A 25,112-nucleotide genomic window follows, 5' to 3' on the forward strand; every position below is an offset into this window, starting at 1 on the left:
AGGACCAGCTGAGGCATAAAATAGAGGCCCCAAGTAGTCACAGAACTTTTTTTTTTCTTTCCTTCAGGCCAACACCTTTCTTAGACACATTGGAGGTGATGTGGGATGCGTGAAGGGAGGAAAGAGCTAGGAGGTCAGGAAAGGCTTGGCATGTGTGAGTCAGAGCAAGAGAGTACCCAATCCTATAATCTCAGTCTGCTCCCCAAAGTCTGCAGCTAGCCTCTCCCCATCCCAGAGACACTTACAGGGTTCAGCTGGGAGCCAGCAGGCTGAAAAAAAAGAAAAAAGAAAAGGACACAGAGAAGCTTCCTCCAAGAATATTTTACTACTTAGACACCCAACAACCTCATGTATAAAATCCACTGTGGGTGAAGGTGTCACATACCTGGTTCTGAGGGCCAAGGTCTGTGTGGATGGGGCTTGTTTAGATACCCCAGTGAGAAGCAGGCTGCCTCACCCATCACACACAGCCAGTGTGATATTTTATGATTCGTTAGATCATAAACAAAACAATTACCACACCAACCTCCAGGACTGAGAAGCAGACAACTCAGTTCTGCTCCAGCCTGGGTCCTACTGTGCCCAGGGTCCTATTCTGGCACCTACAGATGCCCACCCCACCTCACCAGGCAAGTTAGACACCTCTGAAAACTCTTTCCTTTCCAGAAGGAAAAATGTGATTTAATTCTACAAATTTATAACCTGACCCAAAACAAACTTCACGGAGAAAACGAAGCAAAACAAGGTTGTCCTGAATCAGCAGATCTGCCTGTCACCAGCTAGCTGGCCAGGGTCAGTCAATCTGACCTCAGAACTTGAGGCTGAAGCCAGGGCCAGCAGCTGAGGCTCCCTGGTTGGTGGTGGTGAGGTGGAAGCCCGTCTCCTTCAGGTCATCATCACCCTGCAAAGCAGCAAAATAGCCATGAGGATTGTGTCCCTACCGAGTCTCCCCCATGGGAACCCCTACTAGTCATGCCCCTCACCAGCTGGCTGTAGCCCAGGCCGCCCTCGGGGGGGCGTGGGCTCGTGCCTCGCTTCACCCTCTGCTGCTCACTCTTGGCGGGCCACGTGGGAAACATGGACGGGTCAATGGGGAGGGGAGTCTCTCGGAAATACTCGTGCTTCAGGCCGTCTTCTGCGCTGATCCTCCTCCCAGGGTAATATGTCAGGAACCTGAAGAGAATGGCACAGGACAGTGGGGACCTGCTGTGTGCATCAGGGCACACGTGGCCAACACAGACAGAGACCAGCCTGTTGGTTGAGATGGAAGATGAGAACCTCTGGGACTCAGCATCTCCTAAAACCTGCTATTTATTCGGGGGCTTCCAGACCCCAGGGCAGTTCTGCAGGAGAATCAGCACAGAACCCAGTGGCTGCACACTGTGCCATCCTTAGACTTACTTGTTCATGAGATCAAAGCCCTGATCTGATAACAAAGCCCCAAATCGCTTGCGGAGGTTGTTATAGGGATACTCGCTGAAGGTCATCTTCTTGACTGCTGGGAGGTCATTATAGCCAGGCCAGATCTTCTCACTGGGAGTCCCCAGGTCCTGAAAAACAAGGATGTCTGAATTCAACATGCCCTCCATGGTACCCATGTCACTTTTATCAGAAAGGCCACCAAAAGCCACAGTGTGGCCTGGATCCCAGTTCTGCAGACACATTGCAGGTCATTTTCTAGAAAGATAGGCCAGCCTTAATGTTCACCTTGAAAATCTTGTTGATCTGATCGATGTCTGACTTCCCAGGGAAGAGAGGTTTCTGTGTCAGCAGCTCTCCAAAGATACAGCCCACTGACCACATGTCCACTGCTGTAGAGTATTCCTAAGAGACGACATGGTTCAGATGCCTGAAGGCCCACATCAGTGTCAGCCACAGGTTTGACTGAGGACACTATGGGGCAAGGGAGGTTCTCAGACCCCTCTTCAAACTCACCTTAGCACCAAGCAGCAGTTCTGGGGCACGATACCATTTGGTTACAACAACAGGAGTGTAAGCCTTCAGGGGTGAGCCATACTCCCTAGCCAGCCCAAAGTCACCCACCTATAACAACAAGGTAAACAGTGTGGCCTGTAAGACCAGGCTGTGGAGGGGTTTCCAGGGATGAGGTGGGAAAGTACAGGGGCTCACCTTGAGAATGCCAGCGTGGCTCAGCAGAAGGTTAGAGGTCTTAAGGTCACGGTGCAGTATCCAATTGTCATGGAGGTGCTTTACCCCACTCAGCAGCTGGATCATCAGGGTCTTTACCTCCCCTGTGAGAGTAATGAGATCACACACATGCTTCCTTTACCTCATGAGTTCCCAACACCCCTGCAAAAGGGCCCAGAGACTTGGGGTTATTTATGTAATCTAGTAGCAACTAGACTTTTGGGGCAAGTTCATCCAGGAACATTTCCAGCCCAGGGTGGCTCTGAGCTCACTATGGCCACCACTCATACAGACAGGATCACTAGAAAGGCACTATTCCTCCCCTTGCTCAGAGATCCCCCACAACATACCAGAGAACAGGGTGCTCTACCCTCATCTCATGACTGAACAGCACTGGCCGCCTCGGGTGGCATGCAGCCATACCTGGCAGGAAGGGCTGCTTCATGGTCTCCATCAGGCTCTTGAGGTCATGCTCAACATAGTTCATCACAATGTAGATCTTGTCCATGTTACTTCCCACCACGATTTCCTAGGAATCAACAGCGACCTATGGGTTTGGGCATGGCTCCTCCCTGCAACCCCACCCTGACAAGCACTGGTTCTCGGAAAACTGAAATTGAAGATACATGCTGTGTATCATAGGTAGCAAAGACCTACTAAGCCTTCTTGGGAAGCTGTTATCTTTGGAAGTGCTAACACTTGACCCTATGATGTCATAGACCCTTCTCCCTTGTCCCTAAAAGAGGTAGACTCCCACACAGGCAGGACATGCCAAGTGAGGAGACTGAGCCTTACTCGGACAGTGACGATATTGGGGTGCTGGGCCTTGAGAATGGTGCTGATCTCCCTCAGTGAGGTGATGGGGAAGCCTTCCTTCTCCTTCTCCATCTTTAGCCGTTTCAGAGCCACAATTTCATCTGTAAAGAAAATACTGTAGTGGGGGCTGGATTGATTGCTCAGAGGTTAAGAGCACTCCCTGTCTTCCAGATGTCCTGAGTTAGATTCCCAGCAACTACATGGTGGCTCACAACCACCTGTAATGAGACTGGTGCCCTCATCTGACATGCAGGAATGTATGCAGACAGAACACTGTATACATAATAAATAAATAAATGAATGAATGGATAAATAAATAAAATCTTTTTAAAAGAAAATACTGTAGCTGGGCATATTGGCAAATGCGCGGAATCCCAGCATAGGATTGTCTGAGGCAGGAGGACTGCCATGAATTGGAGGCTAGAGAGTGGGACAATGTCTCAAAACACCCAAATCAGTCAGTCACATGTGGTCACACGGGCCTCTAATCACAACATGTAGGAAACAGAGATAGACAGATCCCTGTTACTTCAAGATCAGTCTGGTCTACATTGTGAGTTCCAGGACATCCAGAGCTACATAGAGAGGGAGGGCCTGCCTCAAACAATGCAACCATGTAAATACAAACTGAATTCAGAAACGCATCAAAAAGATAATAATGCACCATGATCAAATTGACTTTTTTTTCAAATATGCAGGGATGGTTCAATATAAGCAATTAAACATTATAAATCACATAAATTTACAGAGGAACACAAATTACATTATTATATTGTTGGGTACGAAGAAAGGCTATTTGACAAAATCCAACATCTCTCATGTTAAAATTCCTGACGGAATACATCACAACATGATAAAGGATAATAACATTGTATTAAGTGGGGGAAACTCAAAAGCATATGCAGGGGTTAGAGATGGCTCAGTAGGTAAGAGCACTCACTGCTCTCAGGAAACCCAGGTTCAGTTCCCTGTGCCCACATGGCTAATTATAACCATCTTTAACTCTAATTGCAGAAGATCTGATGCCCTATTCTGGCTTCCTCAGGCACCAGGCACACACATGGTGCATAGACAATTATGCAAGTAAAACACCAACACATACATAAAACATAAAAATAAAAAATAAAAGCATTTCCACTAATACAAGGAACAAGATAGGGAGTCCATTATCTCTACTCTTATTCTAAGGTACCGGAAGCCTTTAAGATCAAAATGAATAGAAACAGACCCAAGCTAATTATAAAGTTAGGAGGGAAAAAAAGGGGAGAAAGGGATGTGTTTGAGTGCAATGAACAAGATACATTTTATACATGTATAGAATTATAAGAGAATAAACTCTAAAAATCATGTAAAGGGGCTGGAGCGATGGCTAAGCAGTTAAGAGTATTTGCTGCTCTTCCAGATGTTCTGAGTGTTTTTTCTCAGCACCTATATTGGGTAGCAACAATTGCCTATAATTATATTCTAGGAACTCCAAAATCTGCTCTGGCCTCGGTGGGCACCTGTACTCATGAGCACATGAAACACCTCCTCCCCACATATACATATAAATTTTTAAAAAATCATGTGAAAACAAGAACAAAACAAAACCCAAGCAGAAACATTTGTGAGAAAACAAATATGGACTAAAAACTATAACGTGGCTAGGTGTGTTGGCGTATACCCATAATCCTAGCACTCGGGAGGACTGCAAGTTCAAAGCCAGCCTGGTCAATATAGCAAGTTCCAGGACAACCATGAGTACGCAGATCCTGTCTCAAAAATAGTAAGAGAAGCCAGAATGGTGGTGTATACCTCTAATCCCACCACTTGGGAGACAGCTAGGTTTCTGTGAGCTCAAGGCCAACCAGTTCCAGGACAACCAGGGTACATAATGAAAACCTGTATCAAAAAAGTATTATACCTGAGTGGGAGGTATAATATAGGGGCTGAGTTCCCAGAATCCCAGCACTGCAAAAATGAAAACAAAAGGAAAATGCCCCAACATATGGTCTATAAAAGCAGCCTTCAGTCTTATTGCCACTTTCTTGGTGCTATACCTCACCTCTGAATTTGTTACTCGCTGTCGTGGTGAACAGCAGGACCACAGTCAAGCTGACCTCTGGCTTCTGAAGATACCAATAGTCTGAGTTAAGAGTTGGTGTTAGGCCAGATGGTGGTATCCCACGCCTTTAATCCCAGCACTTGGGAAGCAGAGACAGGTGGATCTCTGTGAGTTTTAGACTAGCAGTGGTCTACAGAGTGGGTTCCAGGACAGGCTCCAAACAGAGAAATCCTGTTTCGCAAAAGCAAAGTCAAACAAACAAAAACCCCAAACCCCAAACCCAACAACAAAATCCAAACAAAAGAAACAAAAACAAAAACAAAACCAATAAAGAAAGTCTTGGTGTTAGGTAGGGAGGTATAGAGTGGAACCAGCACCAAGAAAAGGGCAGGGTTACTTTCAAAGATCCAATGGACCATGCAGAATGAATCCACATTTAACAACCATGTGCTGGCATGGAAAATAGGCAGAGACTACAGGCGAGCGGTAGGACACTCTCAACATTCTTTCAGTCTGCACGAAAACCAAGAGGGGCTGGTTTTCTCCATGGAAAGCACTGCCTGTTAGAACTCGCAAGATGGAACTTACACAGATGCAAGGGCAACCAACTCATCATTACTCAGAAAAGACTCCTTGTCCCAGGGCAGGGCAGAGCTTTCTGCTGAGTAGTCTCTGGCCCTAACATTCCCTTAACAGATAACCTACCTGTTTTCTTGTCCTTTGCTCTGTAGACTACTCCATAGGTTCCTTCTTCAATTCTGTTCAGGCACTGGAACTCTTCTACACTCCGGCATCCCTGTGGAGGATATCAACAGCCATATTTGACATTCTAGCATGCTTTATCTGCACCTAGTACAAGACAGGAGAACTGGAAAATGAGGCTAAGGGACTTTGGATGAACCAAAGTGCGGCTGGTATGAATAGAAACAACTTGGTCTTTTCTCTTCTTTGTCCAAGACTACCTACCACTTTTGTACTAATGAATTGGCATGAATAAAAGCATCTTTTACACCTGCATCTTCTGCCTGGTGAACTATGCCACCCTAGAGAGGGTGTGGCCTGCCTGCCCCTGCTGCCGATCTTCTATGCATACCATAGACTGGAATACCACTACTCTGTGTTGGACTTAGCTAGATTCAACTGTTTGGCAACACTAACTAACTGGAGGCCGGGTGACAAGGGCTCAGAATGCTGACATCAAGTACCCAGGAGGACTGTATCCTCTCAATCTTCAAGGCAATGTTATATATTCACTGGCAATTCCCTAAATGAAAGTTTGCAATCCTAAAACACATATTGAAATCACTTGCCACATCCAAAGATTAAGCAAAAGCAGAATCAACAGCACAAGGCTCTTGGCACCTAGTAAGCCCCACAGTGCTGCCAGGCACAAGGCAGGACCATGACTAGCATCATGAGAGACATGTGCCATGACAGCATCTCAGGAGAGACATCAGCACCAGAAGCATGGTTCTGTAGTACCTAGTTAATTTGTAGATTGTCAAAGCAGGGAACGAACCAGCTTTGGGAAGAGCAGGTAGGGGTCTGACCTGCAGGGCCGGCAGGTACTTGGGCAGCTCCTGTTTTAGCTCAATTGGTGACAGGGCTGGAGAGTCAGGTACATAGTCTCCTTCCGTTGGGGCACTGCTCTGTGGGGTCCCCTCACCCACTTCTTCCCCTTCTTCACTGTCCCCAGAATCTTGGTCAAATCGCGACTCTGGAACTTTAAGAGTTAAATCTAATTATAGACCAGGAGAAAGTAAGTACAATCATCCCTCTTCCTGCTATGGGTCTCTTAGTGCTGTATAGTACTGGCATGTCCTGTTCTCCAAAGAGGAACCAACACAAGGCCCATCCTGGGGGAAAGTTACCTAGAGTGAGGCCTGTAGCCCAGGAGATCTAGACAAAGGAAGAATCGGAGCCTGAACCAAATACTAGGCTCATAGGATGAGGGTAGGTGACACATGAAGTGGTTAGGCCCACACCTCATATCCACCAACCAACAACCCTGTTAGCTGCTTGAGGCCAGGCTAGATTTCCCACCCCATAAGAGTGAGTGCCTATGTCACCAGACCCAGAAACTGCTCTCCAACAAAACCTGATTTCCTTTGATCACAAAAACCTGGGCTCCCTCAGCATCTAAGTCACAGTGGGCACACAGGAGGATGCCATCCAAATTAAGTAATGCCAGCTATGGTAGGCACAGGCTGCAAAGTGAGCAAAGATGTGTTCTTTGCAAATCACACCATCTCTCAGGCGGCTTCCTCTGTCCCCAGACACTGTCAGGACAACAGCAGTTCTCTACAGTTTCCAGGAAAAGTCTTGAGTTTATGGAGTATTATGTGCTATGGAAGGTTTTTTGTTTTTTTGGTTTTTTTTTTTTTGAGGGTGGGAGGGTGGGGTTGGGACCTGGGGCGGGGGAAGGGAATTTGGAGACAGGGGTTTCTCCATGTAGCCTTGGCTGTCCTGGAACTCACTCTGTACCAGGCTGGCGTTGAATCAACCACCGTCCAACTCTGGATAGTTTGTATTAACAGAACCAGGCAGTCTCACTCACAGGGACAGGCACTATCACAAAGAGGTCCTTACCAACCAAGATGTGGTTTTCATTTTCTCTTTCTTCATCTTCACTCATTTCTTCATCACTCACTTCTTCTGCAAAAGAAAACAGGTGTGTGCTCACATCAGCGTGGCTGAGAGCTGGACGTGGAATGGCCAGGTTGCCCTGCATCAGGCCAACCTAATGGTTAGCAAGACAGTTTTCTTGTCTACCAAGTTTGAGTTTATTTTCCCGGTGGTATCAGGGATTGAACCCAGGGCCTCACATACTCTAGGCAAGTACTTTATCATTGAACCACATTCCCAGCCCCAATTTTGGAGTCAATGTGGATCTCACAAAGTAAGGCAACTTTATTTGGGTATGTGCTTACATTAGACTTTAAACAATGCAATCCATGTGACCTGCCAGCTCCTCACCTGCAGACTGTTCTGAGGCTTCCTCTGAGTTGCTCCCAGTCTCCTCTTCCTCTTCCTCTTCTTCCTCCTCCTCCTCCTCCTCTGATTCTTCACTGGTGCTCCCTTCTTCCTCTTCTTCCTCTTCCTCTTCTTCCTCCTCCTCCTCCTCAGAACCTGAGCCTGATTCTGCTACAGAACAAAACAGTCACAAGGTAAATCTTTGCTTGCCTCTGGCAGCAGCATCCAAGTCTCAGCCAGGTGACCTCAGATACCTGATGAAGACTCGGCTGAGCTAGTTTTCCTCTCACTGTCACTGATGTCCTGTAGGTCTGACAGAAGGTCTCGTTCTTCCATTTTCTCTTCTTTTACTTTGAAATAAACCATACAGAGCTGAATTTGGGGAGATGTTTGAAAAATTATTGTTGCTTTCTACAATTACTTCACTTACTGATTTTTAACTATGAGTATTTGCCTGCATGTATGTACATCATGTGTGTCTCTGGTGCCTCCTGAGACCAGAAGAGGACGGGTGGTGGACCCCTGGAACTGGAATCACGAATAGTTGTGAGCTGCCATGTGAGTGCTGGGATCGGAATTCAGGTCCTCTACAAGAGCAGAAAGTGTTCGTAACTGCTGATCCAGCTTAGTTTTTCTTTTCCAGTTCTTATTTTTTCTTTTTTGAGATGGGGTTTCACATAACCCAGGCTGGCCTAAAGCTTACTATGTAGCAGACAATGACATTGAACTTCTGATCCTCCTGTTTCTAACTCATGAAGACTGGGACTCTAGACCTACTCTAATATATGTATAACATACATTTAATGTGGTGCTTGGGATCAAACATTGAGCAGGCAATCTATTCTCAACCATGGGAAAATGTTCTTAAACAAACAAGACAAAACCACCCAAAAGTTAACATGCAGCTTACACAATGATCAGTTTCACTGTGTATGTCAAACAGTCCATCCACAAATATTTTGTTTGTTTGTTTTTGTTTTTTTGAGACAGAGTTTCTTTGTGGGACAGTCTTGGCTGCCCTGGAACTCACTCTGTAGACCACGCTGGCCTTGAACTCACAGAGATCTGCCAGCCTCTGCCTCCCAAGTGTTGGGGTTAAAGGCATGCACACCACCGCCTGGCCATCCACACTTATTTTAACTGAAAGAGTTCCTCCCCCCCCCAAAAAAAAATCAGCAACAAGTATCTTAGTTAAGAAACACATGCCTTAATGGGAGCTTGTGAGGAAGTCAGAGGACAATCTGTGTAATTGAGTTTCTCCTTCTGTCATTTGGGTCCCAGGCATCAAACTTAGGTCAGCACATTTTGCATTTTGGCAATCTTCAGGCTCACCAGATTTTATTATGGAAAAGAGATTGCTTGGGAAGGTTTTCCTTAATTTCATAAACTGTTTTCCCCCTCAACACATTTTAAAAATAAACTTTAGGCTAGCATATAATACAAAATAACAGGTTGCATTATGACACTTTCGTTCGTGTGTGTGTGTGTGTGTGTGTGTGTGTGTGTGTGTGTGTGTGTGTTTTCCAGGAAAGATACTCCAACCTTCCCTGGCCTCACCTGGCTTACGGTTGTCTCCCAGCTCAAAGCGCTCCCGTGGTGGCCGTAGAGGGCTGCGGCTCCAGTGGCCAACCTTTCCCTTATCACTGTAGTCCTCCCTCATGGTACGGTGATGTGCAGAGACTGTACACACAAAACAGAGCAGAGAAGTTGCTGGGAGTAGCCTTCCCAACATGGCTCCACCCTATGTATAACTGCCAGGGTGTTACAAACCCACATGGTATTAAAACTTTCAACATCACAGGACAAAAGCTCATTTGGAAAAAGCTCCAAGCTGGAGGTTATCAGCTGGCCAGAGGACCCTCTAGAATGATCTTCACTGGTTGCAGAGGCCAAGGTGTGGAAAAATTCTAGGAAGATGGTGGAAAGAGAAATGCTAGGGAGCACTTCAACATCAACTTGCCCTGTGTTATGCAATTAGTGTGGAACTCTGGAATCAGTTGAGGGTCTTTGAGTTCCAGGGGAGGGTTGGATAACAAACTGGTTAATTCTGGTCAATGTAGCGGTTGGCACAGCATAAGCTGCCTACCCTTGCCTCTAGACAATCAGTTATTATGGATTCCAGAGCAGTTTACAGGTGAAAAGACTTATCCCCCAATCATCAAAGACCTGTGCTCTCGATGCTGTTTGTAGCCCCAGTGGGATACAGCAGCCAAGCCACTGAGATTGAACATCACTCTGGTTAGGGTGTCTTTTAGACAATGTAAGGGCCAGGGCACTTACGCACACTTCTGTTTCTTCTTTTCCTCTCTTAGAAGCTAGATATTTAAGGTTGCAGGCATTCAAGCAATTAAATACATACACGGGGGAAGCTAGAAAGTAACTGCAGGTTCCCAGAGACATGCAGACTTAGATTTGGCCTGGGAGGATGTGCCAGGCCAACTGTCAGCATAGACAACACCAACACTCATGACACAGTCACAGTAAGCCCTGCAGAAGGGTCTGATCTCAGAATCATGACAAACATTCAAGTTAAAAAAATAAACAAAACCAAACAAGGTGGCACAAGCGTTTAATCTCAGCACATGGAGGCAGAGGCAGAGGCAGAGGCAGGTGTATCTCTGTGAGTTGGAGGCCAGTTTCATTGACATAGTAAGTTCATGGACAACCAGGGTTACATAGAGAGACCCTGTCTAAGAAAAGCAACCAGCCAACAGTGCTGGATAGTTTTATGTCAACATGGCACAAGCTAAAATCTCCCGAGAGGAGGGAATCTCAAATAAGGAAATGATTCCATAAGATGGCAGCTGTAAGCAAGCCTGTAGAGCATTTTCTTAATCAGTGACTGATGGAAGTAGGGTCCAGCCCATTGTGGGGGCTGAAATATCCAAACATAGGGCCTGAGAAAGCTAAGAAAAGTTCTGGACAAGGAGCCGGATGTAGCTTTCTATTCCTGCAGTCTCTCAGGCGGGCTTGTGCTCAGTGTCATACAGTGGTGTGATACTGGCTGCTGCTTTCTTGGGAGTAGACGATGGGGGACTGGGGACAGGGACACACATGACATGAGCAGCTACCAGTGCCATGAGCAAAGCTGAGTCTTGCAGAGGCTGACATGACAGATTAAGATTTGTCTCAAGTGATCAGAGAACGCTTAGTAAAGCCAGGTCCAGACACACAAAAAGTTATAGTATGTCTTAAAATGTCCATAGGCTTAAATAATGAAAAGAATATATAGACAGTCAAAGATTAGTTTATAAATAATATAAAGTCTTTAGATAGAGAATAAAATAATATAAAAATACAAAAAGGATAAGCTTTAAATGGGACCTCCTGAAAGTCAGAATCTTTTGTAAAGCAAAGGACATGGTCAACAACAGAAAATGGCTGCCTACAGAATGGGAAAAGATCTTTATCAACCCCACATCTGACAGAGTGCTCTCCCAAATATACAAAGAAGGAAAGAAGCCAGACATCTAACTACCAAATAATCCACTTTAAAAATGGGGTACAGATCTAAACAGAGAATTTTCAACAAAACAATTTCAAATGGTAGAAAAACACCTAAGGAAATGCTCAACATCCTTAGTCATTAGAGAAATGTAAATCAAAACAACTCTGAGATTCCATCTTACAGAGATCATAAAGTCTAAGATCAAAAGCGTTGATGTCAGATTTGTTGGAGCAAATATTGAGTGGGGGGGAACACTACTTCATTGCTGGTGGGAGTGCAAACTTGTACAGCTGATGTGGAAATCAGTATGGTGATTTCTCAGAAAATTAGGAATCAACCTACATCAATATCCTTTTAGGCATATACCCAAAGGAGGCACATTCACACCACAAGGACAATACAATTTTATTCATAATAGCCAAAACCTGGAAACAATCCAGATGCCCCTCCACAGAAAAATGGATAAAGAAAATGTGGTATATTTACACAATGGAGTACTACTTAGTGATAAGAAACAATGACATACTGAAATTTACAGGCAAATGGACAAAACTAGAAAAAAAAAAAAACATCCTGAGTGAGGTAACCCAAAACCAGAAAGACAAATGTAGTATGTACTCACTCATAAGTGGATACCAGACATAAAGCAAAAGATACCCAGCCTACAATCCAAAATCCCAGAGAAGCTAGAACCCAATTCCAGAAACAGATAGAAGCAGATAACAGATATCCACAAATAACCATTGGGTCGAGCTCCTGGAGTACGAATGAAATGAGGGAGAATGGATAATATGAACAAAGTAGTCAAGACCATGATGGGGAAACCCACAGAATCAGCTGATCCAAGGTAGAGAGAGATCACAACTCAGGAGCCTGCAGAAGACTGAACTGGACTCCCTGAAGGCAGGTACCAATGGTATAGCTAGAGCAATATATGAGGTCACTGGCAGTGGGTCCCAGTCTAACTCTAATACACAAAATGACTTTGTGGAGCCCATTCTATAAGGAGACATCCCTTGCTCAGCCTAGATACATAGATACAGGGTGTGTTTTGGGGTGGGGCCTTGGACCTGCCTCAATGAGATGATGGGATAGACTTAGTAGACTTCCTAGGGGGAGGTCTTATCCTCTCAAGGAGCAGAGGGGAGTCAGGGAGGGGGAAGTTCTGGGAGAAGGAGGAGAAAAGGCGGGGGAACAGGGAATGAAATGTAAAAAAAAAAAAAAAAAGATAAGCCACATGCTGTGAATTCACTCAAGGTTAATAGTGATCAGATTTTTTTTTTAGGTTTACTTCTTTTGTCTGTAGCCAGAATCAAAACAAACAAACAAAACTAAAAAAAGCCGAGCAGTGGTGGTGATCACCTTTAATCCCAGATCTTGGGAGGCAGAGGCAGATGGATCTCTGTGAGTTCAAGACCAGCCTGGTCTACAAGAGCGAGTTCCAGGACAGCCTCCACAGAGAAACCCTGTTCTCGAAAAACCCAAAAAAAGACAAGCAAAAAAAAAAAAAAGTAAAAGCCTAAAAAAGAAAAAAACTACAAGGCTACAAGGCAGGTGATATATATATATTTTGTCTGCTTAAGCATAAAACAAAACATCATCTTTGACTGGCTTGTATACAAGGCATAATCCATACTTGTGTTAATATAGATATGTATGTTGCTTTTGAAAGTTTGTGTTTTCAGTGCAAGGGGAACACAACAATGAAAACAGGTGGCCCAGGTGATCCAGCCTCATAGAGTGCCTCTGTTGCAGTTTCCTCAGAGTTCTACATTCAAACAGCTTCAAGGATGCTGGCTGAGATGGTTCAGCTTCACAGGTTATTCCAGCCAGGACTTCAGATAAGCCTTGCATTATCCCATCACACCAAAACTGGACAACAGCTAGCTCTCCCAGGACTTAACTATTAACCAATTTTCTCAGGGTCCCCTAAAGATGTCATCACCTCCAGCTTGGGGGTTTGGTGTGGTGGTCACAAGTTAACACTGGTCACCATAAGGGAAAAAGCTAAACAAAGGAGATTAGATTCAGGGATCTCTTTCTGAAGGAAAGAGATCAAAATTTTAGGAAATGTATAGAAAGTATAGCATAGAAATAATGAGATAAGCTGGACGTTGGTGGCGCACGCCTTTAATCCCAGCACTCGGGAGGCAGAGGCAGGCAGATCTCTGTGAGTTTGAGGCCAGCCTGGTCTCCAGAGCAAGTGCCAGGATAGGCTCCAAAGCTACACAGAGAAACCATCTCGAAAAACCAAAAAAAAAAAAAAAACCAAAAAAAAAAAAAAAGAAACAATGAGATAAAAGAGTAGAATTTTGAGTTTACTATTGAAAAGCCACTAGTCTCAAACATCTTACATTGGTATGGTGTTGAGCCAAAGGCTCCGATGTGAGGCCTAGTGTAACTTCCTCAGCCTAACTTGGTTGAAGGCTTGGACTCGAGGCCCAGTGTAACCTCCGGAGCCTGGCTAGAGTTTGGAGACCTTCTCTGGCTTGTAACCTCCTTGTGTGGGTGACTCAGCAAGGCCAGATGTAAGACTGCCCCCTTCCTACCCACCTGCCAGCTTGGTAAAATATTATTGGCCCTTATTCCTCATGTTACTTTACGCCATACTAAGATTCCCATCCCCTACCTCAAACATATATAAGTTCCTGACTGTTGGAATAACAGAGATCCTGTTCGTCAAGTCTTCCGACTCAGTATATATTTCTCCCCTGTAACTGGAAGGATAGGAGGGGTCTGAATTCTCAACACTTACCATCTCACTCAGCCCAGGGAAGAGACCTGCTGGACTGGCCCTTCCACAGTGCTACCCGCCAGAGGACCTGACAGTATGGAATTTTGTATATTCATACAAATTTAAAGTTATTTTTGTTAGAACATACTGTACATGAATTTACTAATTAAAGGTATTATACCTATGCAGTTCATTTAACAATGTAATATAAATTTTTAGTCCTTGGATGTTATTATTACAAATTATTTAGGATAATAAAGAAATGCAGGCTAGTAGTACAACAACCAAATTTGTAGTCATGTTAAATAAGTTTTCAAAGTCAAACAGAGATATATTTTAGATAGACAGGTGGCTTTTGGCACTTAAAATGTTTTAATAACATAAGGCATTCATGACAGTGAGATTTGCTGTTCCTGGCAACACCAATTTACTTCGAAAAGGATGGTAGGCATCAAAAAACCTCCATATGGAGTTTGCTTTCTCTGTAGCTAAAGCTAGCCATTTGGGCAAGAAACTGCCCTTGCCTCAACTGCTAACAGTATGCTATCTAAACTGGAATACAGGACGTGAAGCAACTGCCAAGACAAGGTAGAACAATCCTTCAAATTTCCTGCTTCACAAAAAAGTCTGTCAGATATTTTAGGTCATAGACTGAAGAAAGATGTCCCAATGTTACAGAGATACCTTGGCATTACTATCCAGGTACCCATATATCTCTGTCATTTCTTAGTTTTGGAAGTTGCTTGCTCTGCACTTCCTTTTTACTAAGGTAGTACTATATATTTCTGGGGTCTTTGGTGGAGTTGAAGACTATTATTAGTTATGACAGAAGGTAAATTAGGTACAAAATTATAGACTCACCAAGAAAGCATTTATAATAGAGTATTTACTCTGAATTTGTCAAATGCAAATGGATTGGACATTGTAAATATAATTCTTACCTGAGAATTATCCTTATTGTATATAGTTCTACTATGTTAGAATTAAAACCCTTTCCTTTTTATTGAGACAAAAGGGGAAATGTTGGGAGAAATTGGATTGCACTGTGTAGAGATCCATCACTGTGACTGGTTCAATAAAAACCTAAAAGGACAATATCTAGGCAGGAGGTATAGCAGGGACTTTGGGACAGAGAGCTCTGGGAAGATGAAAGGTAGAGTTGCCAGCTGGACATAGAGGGAGCAAGACATAAAGGAGGACAAGTAAAAGCAGTAACACACATGGCAACACATAGATGAAAAAGTGTGTTAATTTAAGTTATAGGAGCTAGTGGGGCAAGCCTAAGTTACAGTCCAATCTTTTATAATTAATAATAAGTCTCCATTATGTTTTTTTGTGAACTGGCAGTACAGAGAGATTCACGATAGGTGGTGCCAACCCTGGGCTGGTGGCCCTGGGTTCTATAAGACTGCAGGCTGAGAAAGTCATGGAAAGCAAGCCACAAAGCAGCATTCCTCTATGGTCTTTGCATTAGCTCCTGTCTCTACATTCCTGGCTTGATTTTGTTCAAGTAACAGTCCTGACTTCCTTTGATGATGAGCTGTGATGTGGAAGTGTATCCCAAATAAACCCTTTCTTCCCCAAGTTGCTTTGGTCATGGTGATTCATCACAGCAATAGTAACCCTAAGACACCAACCAACCAACCAACTAAATAACCCAACCATGCAAACAAACAAACATTAGCAAACAACTTTTAGCACTTGAAAAGCAGAGACAGATGGATCTCTGAGTTGGAGGCCAGCCTGGCCTGCATAGTGAATTCTGAAACAACCTAGGCTATGTAGAAACCCAGCTTAACAAAACAAAACAACAAAACCCACACCCACAATAAATTCGAAGAAACAGAAATAATTGTCCTGCTCAAAAGTAAGAAAATGAACCATCCCAATGTAGGTGTGATGGCAGATGCCAACAAAGAGGAGTCTGAAGATGACTTTTAGAAATGGTCTGAGGAAAATGGAAAACAGATAAGTCACCAGCCTGAATACAACCTCAGAGAAAGTACATGATTGGAGTCTATGTAGTGATACCATGGACTGTATGCATGAACCCACCTCCTGCTTGGCCTGGGATAGCAGGGCTGATAGAGGTAAGTCCAAGGCTCATGCTCCTCTGCTGGTTGCCCAGTGCATGGAACAGAAGTATAAAGGAGCTGTGCTGTCTGACCTATCATAATCTGGACCACAGGAGGAAAGTGGACTCCTGGACCCGGGTTCAACTAGCCTTCAGAGCCCTGCCCATCAAGGTATGAAGTCAAAGCAAGACTGAGGGTATTATCCTATATGTCCACTAGTATCATGAAGAGGACTCCTTATGTCATTGTTTACTATGTAAACGCCTTCACGGAAACAAACAAACAAACAAAAAACCGAGACGTTAAGACAACTATTTTAAGGATGCACTAAGAACTAAGGATGCACTAAGAACTAAAGATGCAGCAAAATCAAGAAAATGGTACTAACAACAGAAAAATAACAATAAACAAATAGGACACTCAGCTGGGCCTCCTGGTGACACCCACAATCCCAGCTCATGCTAGCATGACAAAAGATGACTGTCGAGAGGTCAATGGCATATTAAGATACCCAGTGAGTTTTGGCCACCCAGACTAATTTGAGACCATGGCTCAAAACAAGAAAACAGAGAAATCCTCTAAATGTTGAAACACACATTTTTCAGAAGACATGAATATAAGCATTCATTCTGCTCTACATAGTACAAGATGGATGAATTAAAAAACCCCATTGTACTATGGACAATGAAACTACTTTCTAGTGTAAGGTAACAGCTGTTTACCACGCTTTATTAGGCTAATGCATTTCTAAATGTATTAGTTTAAGCAGACAACACAAAAGATGTATTTTTTTTGTGACTGGAACAACTAAAATGGCTTCAGAGGAATAAAAGGCACAGAATTTGCAAGCTACTGAAGTGAAAGGAATCAATTCAAATGTCACAACTTTGGAATGTTGTATGTGACCCCATGGTAAGCACACAAACTAACAAACAAAAACCAGATATAGAATATATACAAGAGAAACTGAGACAGGAACTCAAACATTTGGCTTAAAAATAGAAACAGCAGTCGGGTGTTTGGTGGCACACGCCTTTAATCCCAGAACTTGGGAGACAGAGGAAGGCAGATCTCTGTGAGTTCGAGGCCAGCCTGGTCCCCAGAGTGAGTGCCAGGATAGGCTCCACAGTTACACAGAGAAACCCTGTCTTGGAAAAAAAAAAAAAAAAAAAAAAAAAAAAAAAATAGAGAAAGGAACTAGTGAGTTGGCTTGGTGAATAAGAGCACTTGTTTTTGCAAATGACCCAGGTTCAATTTCCAGTTCCCACATGAGAGGCTCATCTCATACATGTGGTATACAGACATACATGCAGACAAAACACTCATCCACATAAAATGGTAAAAATAAATAAAATTAAAATACAGTGAAATAGATCAATGATACAAAAGATGATGATAAAGCAGAAATGAGGGAGATTTGTAATAGGATACACAGAATATAATGACAAAAGCAAGCCTATCCTGTCAGCTAGCCTTCAAAAGCAAAGTCTGACACAAATTTGAGTCCTAGCACCTACAACAGAGGCTTACAACATTCTGTCACTCTGGTCCTAGGGGATCTGATGCTCTCTTCAGACCTCTAAGGACACCAGACATGCATATGTTACACAGACACACAAGTAAAACACTCATAAACACAGAAGAAAAATAAATAAATCTTTCTTTAAAGAGGTAAAATGGATATTATAACATATGTTGAAATGGGAAGAAAAGGAGGGGTTTAGTAAAGCAAGCACAGGAGCCAAGAATGGCCTCTTTCTGCCTCCCTTCAGGGTCTCTCCCAAGGCCCAGTCAAGGTTGTCACATGACAAGCACTCTGGCAGAGCAAGCCATGTGTGTAAATCTATGACACCCCAGTCAATCCCCCAGAGGAGCCCAAGTAGAGGCCCCAAAGAGGGCAGTCCCTCCCTCCTACCTTCCCTACGTGCTTCTCTCTCTTTGCGGCGCTCTTCTGCCCTCCGTTCCCGCTCCTTCTGTTCCCGCTGTTCCTTCTGTTGCTCCCTCATCTTGCGCTCCCGCTCCCTCTTCCTTTCTAACTGCTCCAGGCGGTCCCTGGAAAAAGCACACCAGGTCATCCATCATGCACCTACCCCACAGGAAGTTTCTTTCTCAGCCAGGTTGTTTGATTTCTGCTCAACTTATGTAGTGTATTTGCAGACTGTAAATCCATAAATGGCTACTAAAGTGTGGAAACTGTATGTGCATATCATCAAGCAGTTCCTGGTGAGCCACAGCAGGAAAAGAAAAGTATAAGAGGAGACTACCATCTGTCAGGTTCCAAACACATTGGTTCTATTGCCTTGGTTGGCAGCTCTAGGAAAACCCAGCATGTAGATCCCTACATATACCAGAGAACCCAGGTTAGATCCAGTAGATCAGGAGTACACAAAGTAGTAGTAGAGAGGCCTTCTGGGAAACATCACTGGAGTTGGGAAGATGGACCTTGGGCGACTTCCTGTCCCAGACTGAGACAGTGTGGGCTTGAACATGATGGAGACAGCAGAGGAGCTAGTTGCTTGAAAACAAGGCAGGTATCACCTGAAGTGCAGTAAACTTACTAGGCACTGAAACATGACCAAGTGGTTAAATTCATCATTTTTCATGTTCCTATGAATACACAAAAGGTTCTGGTTTCTAGAGTTTTGTGTTTTAATTTCTTCTTTGATTTTAATATGGCTCATATACAAAGAAGTCTCCCTGCCTCTGCCTCCTCAGTACTGAGATTTAAGGTGTGTATCACCAGGCCCAGAATCCACCTCATGCTACCAAAACATTAAAATAACCCACCACTGCTGGGTAGTGGTATACAGGCCTTTAATCCTAGCACTCAGGAGGCAGAGACAGGCAAATCTTTCTGAGATTGAGGCCAGTGTGGTCTAAAGAACAAGTTCTAGAACAGCCAGGATAATAACACTGAGAAACTGAAAGGTGTCAGACTCCAGATTCCTTTTTTTGACTTTGAAGTCAGGGCTTCTCTGTGTAGCCCTGGCTGTCCTGGATCTCACATTTAGACCAGAATGGCTTTGAACTCAGCCTCCCAAGTGAAGGGATTAAAGGCCTCTGCCTCCCACGTGCTGGAATTAAAGGCACGCACCACCACTGACTGGCCTGACTCCATGTTCTTATGAGAAAGAAACTGCCTCACTCCCAAATGCTATAAGGTTAGAGTATGCACAAAGCACCAATATTCCCACCATACACCACAGTCACTGCATTAAAAGTCTTTAATGAGGTCTCACCTCTCTCTCCTGGAATGATCTCTTGCCATTTCCCTCCTCTTCTGTCTTTCCCATTCTCGGCGAGCTTTATCTTGTTCTTCTCGATGGCGCTTCCGACGTTCATGCTCTCTTTCTTTTTCTTTCATTCTAGCGTGCTTCCCTAACGAGACAGGAGCATCATGTAAAGAAGCTCAATTTATTCCAGGCAGCAGTTGCTCATGCCTTTAATTCCAGCACTCAGGAGGCAGAGGCAGGCTGATCTCTGAGTTTGAGGACAGCCTGGTCTACAGAGTGAGTTCCAGGACAGCCAAGGCTACACAGAGAAACCCTGTCTCAAAACCCCCCAAAAAACAAACAAAAAGAATGGAACCAGAGATGAATCTGCAGCTAAGAATGCTTGCTGTTCTGAGAAGACCTGTGTTTGGTTCCACATCAGGAAGGTCAAAATGACCTGTAGCTTCAGCGGGAAAGACTCCAATGTCCTCTTCTGAACCAAATATGTATGGCATACATGGGTGCTTGAATGAGTTTATGTGCACCACATGCATGCAGGTGCCCTAGGAAGCCTGAGCATATTGCATTCCCTGGAATGAGAGTTACAGGTGGTTGTAGGATGCCCAACATGGGTGCTGGGAACCAAATCCACATCATCTACAAGAGAAGTGAGTGCTCTTATCCACTGAGCTATCTCAATAGTCTTGATTTTCATCTTTCTTAGTGTCATATCATGACATATTATTTTCATAACATAAAAAATTCACCATTCATACGCAAAACAGAACAAAATTCTTCCTTTTAATAGACTCTACTATTGTGTATGTGTGTGTATATATATCTCCATATTAGAAAGTGTTAGAGAACTTCAATTCCCAGCATCCACATGGCTGCTCATTACTGTCTATAACTCTGTTCAGGGCATTCAATACTTTCACACAGACATACACCCAAGCAAAACACAAATGCACATGAAATAAACTTTGAAAGATACACACACACAAAAATAAAACAACAACAACAACAACAAAAACATATTAGTAACTGCAGTTATAATAAGATTTAAATAGGTCTCAGGATCTGTTTTCCTCATACTCCTGAGAACCCCTTGAAAGATAAGTATGCAGAAAATGTCTGTAATCCCAGAATTTAGAAGGCTGATGGAGGAGCATCTCCAGTGCTGATGGACAGGCTGGGCTACCCAGCAAGATCTTGCTTAAGAAATAAAAAACCACATCCTGGTATAGGCCCAAGATCAAATCTCTCAAGTCAAATCTCTTAGCTGGACTTGACCCCAACACCCATTATTATTATTATCAATTTTTTTGGTATTTTCACCTATACTCACTAAATGAGAGCAATTGTATATACAGACAAATGACTTCTAAACAACGTGAAAGGAAAGAGAAGAAAACGTACACATATCAGAAATAAAAAGAAAGATATTCCAAAGTCTACAGTGAGTTTATGCTTGTGGCTAACATTTCCATTCATCTTCACTTTTAGATACACACTGAAGAAGGCAGATCACGACAGAAGAAACAAAGAGCTGTGACTATCACATGGAAGAAAAGAAAGCAAAGACTCTCATACCTCCCTCTGCTGAATGGCTACGATGTCTACGCTTCTCTTTTCTCTTCTCATCTTTTCTGTGGTGGGCTTTTTCTTTCCGAGACATTTGCTGGGGTGGTTTAATGGCCAGAGAATCATCTTCCTCTCCTCTGAAACAGATGAGAGACACACCAGGATGGCAGGTGCAGAGAACCAGGGTATACCCAAAGAAAAGAAATATTCCCAACAGAATAAAGTCAACTCCAACCGTCATTTAAGGAAATCTGAAATTGAAGCTATTATAAGATTTAGAAGAAAAATATAAGAAATCAACCTTGTCTGTAGAACAAAATTGTCTGTCTTTAAGGAAGGGGATGTCCATTTGTTCATTTTCTTGATTGTGGTAATGGTTTCATGGCCAAGTAAGAACGTGTGAGATCACACATTATCTGTAATTCATTTAGTCATTTATACTTCAGTTAAGACTGCTAAAAGTCCTGTAATTTTATCAACATTATCAAAGCCAAAAGTTCATTTAACAGTACCTTCAACTAATTTTATAAAACCAAGACCCTGAAAAATTTACTCTGAGCTGCTCAAAAAAAAAAAAAAAAAAAAAATGCCATTTTAACTCTTGATTTTATTTCCCTTACTTATTATGTAAGACAAGGAAAGGAAACAAATGATAAGATATCACAACAAAGTCATCAGACAAAATACTGGCATGATACTGCTAATAGTGGCTCTTCTGAATTTGAGTTACTCTCAAACTGTAGGCTTGTGATACACAACAAATATTTAAATGTAGTATCTAATTGGTGCTGGCCTGACTGAGGAATTATCATAAAGAATGAAATACATGTTCATTTTGTCTCCACATAAAAGCAGCGGTAGGTGGATTTCTGAGTGAAAGGGTCTCTATATAGTGAGCTCCAGCATAGCCAGGACTAAAGGAAGACCCTGTCTCAAATAAACACAAAAACCAAACATACAAAAATTCAATCTTTTATACATTCATTTATGAGTCTGAATGTTTTCCTGCATATATGTATGTGTACTATATGTGCACATGGAGGTCAGAAGGGGGCATTAGACCTTCTGAAACTGTACTGACAGATGGTTGTTTGCCACCATGACGATATGGTGCTGAGAACCAAACCTGGGTGCACTGTAAGAGCAACAAATGCTCTTCACCACAAAATCCTCTCTCCAGCCTCTAAACTTTTTCAAAGTATTACTGAAAGAGACTGGCTAGAAGGCTAACTGGTTAAGAGCTTTTGTTGTTCTTGAAGGAGACCAAAGTTCAATGCCCAGGACCCATATTGGGTATCTCACAACTACCTGTTACTCCAGCTTCAGGATAATGGATGCCCTCCCCTTCTGGCTAATGTTGAAGAATACACACACACACACACACACACACACACACACACACACACACACACACACACAAAATCAATCTCTCCCTCTCCCTCTCTCTTCAAATCACCAAAACAGAAACAAAACTCATGTTTTCAGTATTTTACAATTCTGCATGGAATGTATTCACAGCTAATCTGGGACACACGTGGCCCATGGACTGCAGGTTAAAGATGCCTACTACAACACCTTACATTCTCTCACCTGTCTTCCATAGAATCTTCTCTCCTATACGGTGAGTTCCTGATGGTGATTTCCATTTGGTGATCTCTCAGCTCCCCCTCCTCAAGGGAATCCCTTCTGGAATCCTGGTCATCAGACTAAGAAGAAAAGAAAAAAGGAATCATGAAGACATTTTCTTATATATAGCCTTTCTAATTATTGAAAACTATTTTGTTATGTAGCTCAGGTTAGCTTTCAACTTGAAACCTGCCTCAGCTCCAAAATGCTGAGGTGGCCTTACCCTACTAAACATACATACATACATACATACATACATACATACATACATACATACATGTTTGAGAGAGGGTGTCACTATAAAGCACTGGCCTGCAAGTTCCTGAGTGTTGGGATTAAAACTGAATTTTGCTGAACAACTTTAAATACATATATTCAATTTCTTTCTTTTTTTTCCTTCTTTTCCTTTTTTTTAGAGACAGGGTTTCTATGTGACTTTGAGGCTGTCCTGGAACTAGGTCTTGTAGACCAGGCTGGTCTGGAACTCTCAGAGATCTGCCTGCCTCTGCCTCCCAAGTGGTGGGACTAAAGACATGCATCACTACCACCAGGCTCAAATTTATATACTTAACACCATCTTTTATTTTTGTAACCCAAAACCCAGGAACAGTTAGTTAAAAACACAGTGTATGATACAAGACATGAGACTATGCAATGATTTTTTTTTTTTTTTTTTTTTTTTTTTTTTTTTTTTTTTTTTTAGCTTTGGAGCCTGTCTGGAAATTCACTCTGTAGACCAGGGTGGCCTCGAACTCACAGAGATCCACCTGCCTCTGCCTCCTGAGTACTGGGATTAAAGGCTTGGGCCACCAAGGCCCCGGCAAATGTTAGTTTTTTAATAAGTCAAAATTAACACCTAAGTTGGATTTTACACACCTAATACATCATTTGTATTTACATACACATTTCAAAATGGTCTCTTTCTAATCTTATTAAAAGAAGTACTTATATCTAATTACCCAAAACCTGTGACTATGTTATCATTCAAACCAAGGAAGTTACAAAGCACTCTACAAACACACTAATAACCAACTTGAGAAAAATTAGTCTCGTTGCAATAGTGATTCTAGGTTCGGAGCATTTTATTTTTTAAGGAGATATTCTCATTTAGAGACAGCTTCAGGGAGCTAGAGATGACTCAGTGAATAAGAGCACTGGCTGCTCTTCCTGAGGATCTGGGTTCAATTCCCAGCACCCATAGGGCAGCTCACAATCGTCTGCTCCTATTCCAGGGGATCTGACACCCTGACACACATGCAGGCTAAAACACCAATGCACATTTAAAAAACAAAAAAACTAGATACAGCTTCAGTGTGTTATCAATGTACCTTCAATGTCAACTGAGTAAATGAAAGTTTTTGTGAGTTTTAAAATAGATTTTGGGCTCACCTGTGACATTTGGAAGTACAAAAGAACTTCACCGAAGAAGCGTTGTTCTAATGGAAAAATGAGGGCAAAGAAATTAAATCTCCTTTAAGAAAACCACTTACTTAAAAAACATAGCTTACATTTTTTAAGCGTTTTATCTCTGCTTTCTCTTCTTGTTCTTTCCTTCGTTTCTTTTCCTGGAGAATTTCATCTAACGTTTTCACTTTCCAAGAGTCCTTTTCATCACCCATTTGAGTTAAAACACTGCAAAAAGAAAAATAATTCAAGCAACCTCGGGACAACAGAAAGCTACGGTCTGTTGCTCTGTCTTTTCTGAACCCTTCAGTCCAATCCTTGGTGTTTCAGAACAAGTCCGGGAAGTCCAGGAAGGCAGGAAGGATTCTGCCTCAATGTGATTTTCTCCGTCAGTCCTGTCAGGTTTTGGGCAACTCAGTTTACCTCGGATCACTTTTCCGTAACACGCAATCATCACCATCCACGGAATGGTGCTGCTGTTCTAGGATGAAAGACCATCCGGGTCAAAGCTCTTATTTCAGTGCCTCGCACCCAACACACTCTGCCTGAGGTGTCAAAGGGTTGTGTGAGAGAGAAAGCTCCGGGATGCGGGGAGGCCTGGGCAACAGGTAGGATCGAGGCGCGCCGTCAACCGCGGGGCCCCGGGACGGGTCCCTCTGAGGGTTCCGTCCCGCAGACCTGAGGCGGCCAGGGGCTGGCACCGGGAGCGCCAGGGCCTGCCGCCTCTACGGCCCTCAGTTCTGAGTGGAGAAAGGCTGGACGCCGCAGCAACGTGTCGCCAGCCCCGACTCTTCAGGCGCACCAGTCAACCTACATCCGCCCTCCCGCCGCCACTCACCCCTGCGCCGCTGCCGCCGCTGCCGCCGCCGGTCCTGAAGTCGGAGAAGAAACAGCGCCCGGCGCGCGCCAGGATTGTCGTCACTTCCTTCGAGGACGCGCGCTGATTACGTAGGCACAGGGGCTGGGCGAGTCGTGCGTGGGCTCTCTTGCGTACGACCCCCTTCCCCGTACCCTGCGCCCACCGGAAGTGTCCCTACTTCCGGATTTG

General features: G+C 43.5%; 1 protein-coding gene across 8 annotated transcripts; it reads right to left on the bottom strand.

Annotated features, from left to right (window-relative positions):
• Window positions 1–645: 645 nt before the first annotated feature.
• Window positions 646–25,059, bottom strand: LOC100773089 (cyclin-dependent kinase 11B). 8 transcript variants are annotated; one of them, XM_035439339.1, is made up of 20 exons: window positions 24,903–25,059; window positions 24,169–24,292; window positions 22,625–22,740; window positions 21,044–21,171; window positions 19,478–19,616; window positions 18,154–18,290; window positions 9,539–9,661; window positions 8,236–8,331; window positions 7,985–8,149; window positions 7,598–7,663; window positions 6,559–6,731; window positions 5,714–5,804; window positions 2,944–3,065; window positions 2,572–2,677; window positions 2,131–2,252; window positions 1,936–2,043; window positions 1,708–1,824; window positions 1,402–1,550; window positions 984–1,173; window positions 646–901 (listed from the first exon to the last, which is right to left on the bottom strand). In XM_035439339.1, the coding sequence occupies exons 2-20, from the start codon at window positions 24,277–24,279 to the stop codon at window positions 809–811; spliced, it is 2,352 nt and encodes a 783-aa protein (XP_035295230.1). In that variant the 5' UTR covers window positions 24,280–24,292; window positions 24,903–25,059; the 3' UTR covers window positions 646–808. The 8 variants fall into 8 exon arrangements, with proteins under 8 accessions (XP_035295230.1, XP_027254349.1, XP_027254347.1 ...); XM_027398548.2 differs by having other exon boundaries at window positions 7,598–7,660; window positions 7,985–8,152; XM_027398546.2 differs by having other exon boundaries at window positions 7,985–8,152.
• Window positions 25,060–25,112: the final 53 nt, after the last annotated feature.

The sequence above is a fragment of the Cricetulus griseus genome, chromosome 2, assembly GCF_003668045.3.
Source record: "Cricetulus griseus strain 17A/GY chromosome 2, alternate assembly CriGri-PICRH-1.0, whole genome shotgun sequence".
Lineage (NCBI taxonomy): Eukaryota > Metazoa > Chordata > Mammalia > Rodentia > Cricetidae > Cricetulus > Cricetulus griseus.